General features: G+C 73.7%; 1 protein-coding gene across 1 annotated transcript; it reads left to right on the plus strand.

Annotated features, from left to right (window-relative positions):
- Positions 1 to 200: 200 nt before the first annotated feature.
- Positions 201 to 6,991, plus strand: RAPGEFL1 (Rap guanine nucleotide exchange factor like 1; the record flags this gene model as incomplete). The annotated part of the gene is given in 15 exon segments (XM_050716715.1): positions 201 to 633; positions 2,640 to 2,718; positions 3,138 to 3,288; positions 3,367 to 3,464; positions 4,105 to 4,210; positions 4,212 to 4,218; positions 4,315 to 4,482; positions 4,579 to 4,676; positions 4,802 to 4,924; positions 5,035 to 5,213; positions 5,304 to 5,394; positions 5,530 to 5,580; positions 6,377 to 6,464; positions 6,584 to 6,647; positions 6,961 to 6,991. Coding segments are annotated over 15 exon segments (1,767 nt in total), but the record flags the coding sequence as incomplete, so codon positions are not given.
- Between the last annotated feature and the right edge of the window lie 3 nt (positions 6,992 to 6,994).

The following is a 6,994-nucleotide window of genomic DNA, read 5'->3' on the forward strand; positions in this document are numbered from 1 at the left end:
GGGCTGGCGGCGGCGGCTCGGCGGGGCCGCGGCGGGGCGCAGCGCGCAGCAGGCGCGGGGCAGGCGGAGCGCGGCGCCGGGGCCCGAGCCCTGAACGGAGCCCCCCCCCCCCCCCCCCCTCCCCGCTCCCCCCCTCCCCATTCTCACCACCCATGGGTCCCTGAGCCCCCCCCCCCCCCCCGCCGCCGCCGCCGCCGGCCATGAAGCCGCTGGAGAAGTTGCTGAAGAAGCCGGGCTCGCACCTGCCCGCCCGCCCCCCCGGGGCTGCCCCGGCCCCGCTCCCGGTGCCCCGGCGGCGGAGCCTCTCTCGCCCCCTCTCCTCCCCCGAGGAGCCGGGGGGGCCGCGGCCGGCCGAGGGGGGGTGGTTGGAGCTGCGGCCCCCCCCCGCCCCCGAGGCGCCGCCGCGCTCCCCTTCGGCGCTTTCCCCCTCCGAGCTTTCCCCGGGGGGGGACCGCGACCGGGAGCCGCTGCCGAGCCCGGAGCCGCCGCTGCCGCCGCTGCCGCCCCCCCCCGCCGCCGCCCGCTGCTGCTGCTGCTGCCCCCCCGCCGCCCCCGCGCCCCCCGAGCGCCTCCTGACCGCGCTCCTCGAGCGGCTGCCGGCGGGGGGGGCGCACGGCCGGGGCTGCGGAGCAGGTACCGGGGGGGGGGGAGGTTTTTTTTTTGGGGGGGGGGGGGGGATATGCGGGACCCCGGGGGGTGCGGGGATGGGGGTGCGGGGGTGGGGGGGTGCTGCTGGGGGGGGGCTGCGGGGGGGGTGCGGGGGATGCTGCGGGTGCAGGGGGGGTGGCACCGTGCAGAAGCGCCGGGGGGGGGGGGGGCTGCAAAAATTGGGGGGGGGGGGGGTGTCAAGGTCAGGATGAGGCCTTGCGGGAGCGGGGCCGGGCGGGGGGGTGCGGGGTGCGGGGGGGGGTCCCCGAGCACCCTGCGGGGGTCGGGGGCTCTGCGTGGCGCCCTGCGGGGGGGGGGGGCAGCGGGCACCGACTGCGGTGGTGCGGAGCCGCCGGCAGCCTCCCGGTTAATGGTTAACGTTGTCCCGGTGCTAAAATTAACCCCGGGGGAGGGGGGGCTGCGGAGGGGGTGCCCCCCCCCCCCCCCTTTATCCTTATCCCCCCCCTTACCACCGTCAGCTGCGGTTCCCTGAGGTGCTGGGGGGGGGGGGTTCGGGTGGGTGGGAGCCAGGTGGGCTGCGAGCGCGCCCCCCCCCCCCCCCCCCGCAGCTCCCCCTGGTCCTGACCACCCTCTTCTGGGGGCAGGTGGGGGGGGGCGGGCAGGTGGGGGGGGGCGGGCAGGTGGGAGCCCCCCCCCCCACACACACAGCCGTGGCTGGGCTCCAGGGAAGGTGCCGGGGGCCGGGGTGGGGCTCACCGAAACGAGGGAGCCCTTGGGGTGGGAGCGAGCCGGGACTGGCAGCGCTGGCTCTGCCTGCACCAACACGCTGCCAGGCCCGGCCCTGCGGTGTGCGGGGAGCGCGGGGGGGGGGGCCGGTGTGTGGGCAGCGTGGGGGGGCCCCCCCCTCGGGCCGGCGGGGATCCGGGGCACCCAGCAGCGGGGGGGGGAACGCCGTCCCTTCGCCTGCTTTAGCGTGAGGCTGGGGTCTGCGGAGGGGTGGGGAAACTGAGGCAGGGATGGAGGGGGCGGCACCCGGCGGGACGGGCGGCTGGGGGTGTCCGGGGACCCCCCCCCCCCTCTGCCGCTGGCTGCTCTGCACGTCCCACAGGGTCCCAGCACTGATCCGCGTAGGAAGGGCACCCGGGGGTCCGGGCTTGTGGAGGAGCTGCAGCCCCTTGGGGCGGGGGGGGGGGGTTTGGGCCCCTTCTGCCCTCAAATAGAGTCTGGGGGGGGGGGGGAGGCGGCTGCACGTGGGGCTGGGGGCGCCGGGGGCTGTGCACCTGCTCAGGCCCCCCCCACGCTGCCGCTGCCCACCCCAGGCCCTGCTGCGGTTGCAGGGATGCTGGATGTGGGGTCCCGGTCTCGGCACGGTTTTGTGGCCAGGGTTAATGAGCGGGGGGCTGGTGGGGGCAGCCCGGGGGGGTCGCCGGGGACCCGCTCCCACCCTAGGCCAAGGGTTGGCGCAGGGACGCCTACGTGGGGCAGGGCGAGGAAGCGACACCGTGTCCAAAGGTCAAGGCAGTGGCAGGGCGCAGGCGCGGACGGGGCCACCGGGCACCGCGCCGGCTGCGTCCCCTCCGTGCCCCGGCACCGGCGGCCCTTGGGCGCACCGCGACGGCTGGGGCTCGGCTGGGCCGTGCCAAAACGCCCTCCCCAGGGCCACCCGTGGCAGCCCGGAGAGCTCCATGGTGGCATCCCCGGCACCGTCACGTTGCCCCTCGGTAGCAGCGGCTGTGCCGCCTGCCCCTCGCCCCCTGCCTCAGTTTCCCCACTGCTCGGCCCTCCTGGAGCCGTGTCCCCGTGTGCCCGCACCGGGGCGTCGCGCGGCTTGGGGCCTGCCCGGCGCCTCTGCCCCCGCTCCTCCCGGAGCCGCCGTCCCCGCGGGGCTGGGAGCGGGGCCCTGACTCAGCGCGGGGGCTCGGCGGCGGCTCGGGAATCGGCCTCGCTCCCCTCGCTGGGTGGAGGTTTTGGTGGTGGTGGGGGTGGGGGGGGGGGGTGCCCGCCCCTGACCCCCTCCCCGTTTCCCCCAGACTCGCTGCTGGACGACATCGTGCTCACGCACTCGCTCTTCCTGCCCACCGAGCGCTTCCTGCAGCAGCTGCACCAGCAATATCCTTGGGGGGGGGGTCTGGGGGGGGGCACGAGGCTGCGAGGAGGGGGGCACGAGGGGGGCAAAGGGTGCCATGAGAGCGGGCGCGAGGGCGTGGCGACGAGGGCCAGATGCTGGGCACGCGAAGGGCACGGTGGTGACGCGGGGGTGACGGTGAAGGTGCAACCGGGGGGACACCGGGGTGGGCACGAGGACACCGGGGTGGGCGCCGGGGTTGGCACCAGGGTGCCACACGGGTGTGCGGGGGGGGGGGGGGGGGGGGGGGGCCGTGAGGTTGCAACGAGCTGGAGGGCGCGAGGAGGGAGCTGGGGGGAATGAGGGTGGGTGCCAGGGTGCCGCGAGGGGTGCGTGGGGACGGGTCGGGGTCCCCGCTGCTCCCCCCCCCCCCCCCCCCCCGCTGCCTCCTTGACGGTGCCACCTTCGTGCTGGCGGGCGGCAGCCCCCCGGCGTGCTGGGAGGAGGGCGCGGGGCTGCGGCGCAAGCGCGCGGTGCTGGCCGTGCTGCTGCACTTCCTCGAGACCTACAAGGGGCTGCTGCAGGAGGAGGAGAGCGCGGGGAAGGTGATCAAGGTGGGTGCTCCACCCCCCGCCCAGCAACCCCCCCTTCGCGTGGCCCCGCCGCCCCCTGAGCCCCCCTGGGTCCCCCAGGAGCTGTACCTGCTCATCATGAAGGACACGGCCCTGTACCACGAGCTGGAGGACGACATCCTCAAGCTGCACCAGCTCGTGGAGACGGTGGAGCTGAAGTGAGTGGGGTCCTTGTGGGGCGCTTGTGGGGTCCTTATGGGGCGCTTGGGGTCCCCGTGGGGCAGCTGGGGGTCCCCGTGGGACATGTGGGGTCCTTGTGGGGTCCCCGTGGGGCGCTTGGGGCGCTTGTGGGGTCCTTATGGGGCGCTTGGGGTCCCCGTGGGGCACTGGGGGTCCCCGTGGGACATGTGGGGTCCTTGTGGGGTCCTCGTGGGGTGCTTGGGGTCTCCATGGGGCACTGGGGGTCCACGTGGGGTGCTTATGCACCCCATGGGGTGCTTGGGGTCCCCCTGGGGTACTGGGGGTCCCCTTGGGGTCCTTGTGGGATCCTCATGGGGTGCTTGTGGGGTCCTTATGGGGCACTGGGGGTCCCCGGGGGACATGTGGGGTCCTTGTGGGGTGCTTGGGGTCTCCATGGGGCACTGGGGGTCCGCGTGGGGTGCTTATGCACCCCATGGGGTGCTTGGGGTCCCCCTGGGGTACTGGGGGTCCCCGTGGGGGCGCACGAGGTTGTGTTCCTCGGGGTCACCTGGGGTCTGGGGGCCATGAGCTCAAAGAGCAAGGACCCTGGGGGGGGGGGGGGGGGGGGGGGCTGTGTCCGTGGCACCCTCGGGTGCTGAGGCCGCCGCGGTGCCGCAGGGTGGCCGACGAGACGCCCCCCCCGAGCAAGCAGGTGAAGCCGCTGTTCCGCCACTTCCGCCGCATCGACTCCTGCCTGCAGACCCGGGTGGCTTTCCGGGGCTCCTGACGAGAGTGAGTCGGGGGGACCACGGGGTGGGGGGGGGGGGGGGGCGGCGAGGGGTCCCGTGTGGCTCTGACAACCTCCCCCCCCCAATCCGTCCTCCGCAGTCTTCTGCCGCGTCTACATGCCCGACCACTCGTACGTCACCATCCGCAGCCGCCTCTCGGCCTCGGTGCAGGACATCCTGGCCTCGGTGACGGAGAAGCTGCAGTACTCGGAGGAGCAGAGCGCCCGCGAGGACGCCCTCGTCCTCGTCACCGTGGCCTCGTCCGGAGGTGGGCACGGGCTTGGGGGGGGGGGGCGGTGTAGGGTGCAGGGCAGGTCGGTGCTGACCCCCCCCCCTCCCCCCCCCGCCCTTGCTGTCCGGGCAGAGAAAGCGGTGCTGCAGCCCAGCGAGGAGTGCGTCTTCACCACGCTGGGCATCAACAGCCACCTCTTCGCCTGCACCAAGGACGCCCTCGACTCGCTGGTGAGCACCCCGGGGCGGGGGGAGCCTTCGCGGAGGACCCCGCGGCACGGCCTCCCCCAGCTCCAGCCTCCTCCCGGTGCCTCCCCACCCCCCCCCGCCCCCCCCGTCCCTTCGCTGCCTCGCAGGTGCCGCTGCCCGAGGAGATCCCGGTGGTCCCCGGGGACACGGAGATCCACCGCGTGGAGCCCGAGGACATCGCCAACCACCTCACCGCCTTCCACTGGGAGCTCTTCCGCTGCATCCACGAGGTGTGCGGCCCGGGGGGGGGGTGGGGGACGGGGGACCCCAAAATACCCCATTGGGGGGGTGTGGGGGGGTCCTGGCTGTGTGACCACCCCCCCCCGCCTCATGCTGGCAGCTGGAATTCGTGGATTACGTCTTCCACGGGGAGCGCGGGCGGCGGGAGACGGCCAACCTGGAGCTGCTGCTGCAGCGCTGCAGCGAGGTGCAGCACTGGGTGGGCACCGAGCTGCTGCTCTGCGAGTCGCTGGGCAAGCGCGCCCACCTGCTCAAAAAGCTCATCAAGATCGCGGCCATGTGAGCTCCGGGGGTTTTTTTTTTTGTGGGGGGGGGGGGGGGGCTGGAAGGTCCGGGGGACCCCGCCGGGTACTCACCCGCCGCCCCCAGATGCAAGCAGAACCAGGACATGCTGTCCTTCTACGCCGTCGTCATCGGGCTCAACAACGCGGCCGTCAGCCGCCTGCGCCTCACCTGGGAGGTGAGGGGCTTGGGGGGGGGGGGCCTGGGACCCCCCTCCCTCGGGGCTGGGACCCCTCCGTCGGCACCCGGACCCCACCTCGGGGTGCTCACGGCCCCCCCCCCCCCCCCCCCCCCCCGGGTTTTTGTCTTGCAGAAGCTGCCGGGGAAATTCAAAAATCTGTTTCGGAAATTTGAGAACCTGACGGTGAGGGGGAGGCCGGGCACGGGGGGGGGTTTGGGGAGCCCGGGGGTGCCCGGGGGCTCCGTGGGGTCTTTGGGGAGCCTGTGGGTGCATGGGGGCTCCATGGGGTCTTTGGGGTGCTCGTGGGTGCCCAGGAGCAGCGTGGGGTCCCTAGGGAGCCCTTGGGTGCCCGGGAGCTCCGTGGGGTCGCTGGGGAACCCTTGGGTGCCTGGGGGCTCTGTGGGGTTTTTGGGGAGCCTTTGGGTGCTTGGGAGTTCCAAGGGGTCTTTGGGGAGCCCGGGGGTGCCTGGGGGCTCTGTGGGGTCCCGGGGGAGCCCTTGGGTGCCTGGGGGCTCTGTGGGGTCTCTGGGGAGCCTGTGGGTGCCCAGGAGCTCTGTGGGGTTTTTGGGTGCCCGGGAGCTTCATTGGGGTCTTTGGGGAGCCCGTGGGTGCCCAGGGGCTCCAGTGGGGTCTTTGGGGAGCCTGGGGGTGCCTGGGGGCTACGTGGGGTCCTGGGGAAGCCCTTGGGTGCCCAGGAGCTCCGTGGGGTCTTTGGGGTGCCCAGGGGCTCCATGGGGTCTTTGGGGAGTCTGTGGGTGCCTGGGGGCTACGTGGGGTCCCTGGGGAGCCCGTGGGTGCCCAGGAGCTCTGTGGGGTCTTTGGGAGCCTGTGGAGTCTCTGGGGGGCTCTATGGGGTCTTTGGGGTGCTCGTGGGTGCCGGGGAGCTCCGTGGAGGACAAGGGGGGGGGGGGTCCTGGGCATAGAGCTGCCACCCGTGGGGAGCCCCCCCGTCCACCCCCCCCCCAAATTACCCCCTCAGGACCCCTGCAGGAACCACAAGACCTACCGGGAGGTGCTGGCCAAGATGAAGCCCCCCCTCATCCCCTTCGTTCCGCTCATCCTCAAAGGTCCGGGGTTGCGGGGGGGGGGGGGCTGGGACGGACACAGAATTTAGGGGGGGGGGTGTGAGGGGGGGCGGTTGGGGCCCTGCGAGGTCCCCTCACCTCCCCGTCTCCCCCCCCCCCAGACCTGACCTTCCTGCACGAAGGCAGCAAGACCCTCCTGGACGGGCTGGTCAACGTGGAGAAGCTGGTGGGTGTCCTGGGGGGGGGGGGGCACAGCCAGGGGACCCCTGGTGGGGGGGGGGGAGACAGTGAAGGTGGGGGGGGGGCCCTTAGTGGTGAGACTGATCCCTGTAGGGTGACCTGGGGGGTGTGAAGGGGGGGCTGTGGGGTGCGGGGTGCTCAGTAGCATCCCCATAGGGGGAGATGGAGCGGGGGGGGGCGTGGAAATGGGGGTGGGAGGTCCCAGGTTCCTGGGGGGGGGAAATGGGGGGGAAATGGGGGGGGAAATGGGGGGGTCTCCTGGGTCCAGGTGCTGACGGGTGGGTGCTCTGTGCCCCAGCACTTGCATCGCTGAGAAAGTGAGGACCATCCGC

This window comes from Cygnus atratus, unplaced genomic scaffold, assembly GCF_013377495.2.
Source record: "Cygnus atratus isolate AKBS03 ecotype Queensland, Australia unplaced genomic scaffold, CAtr_DNAZoo_HiC_assembly HiC_scaffold_232, whole genome shotgun sequence".
Taxonomy (NCBI): Eukaryota; Metazoa; Chordata; class Aves; order Anseriformes; family Anatidae; genus Cygnus; species Cygnus atratus.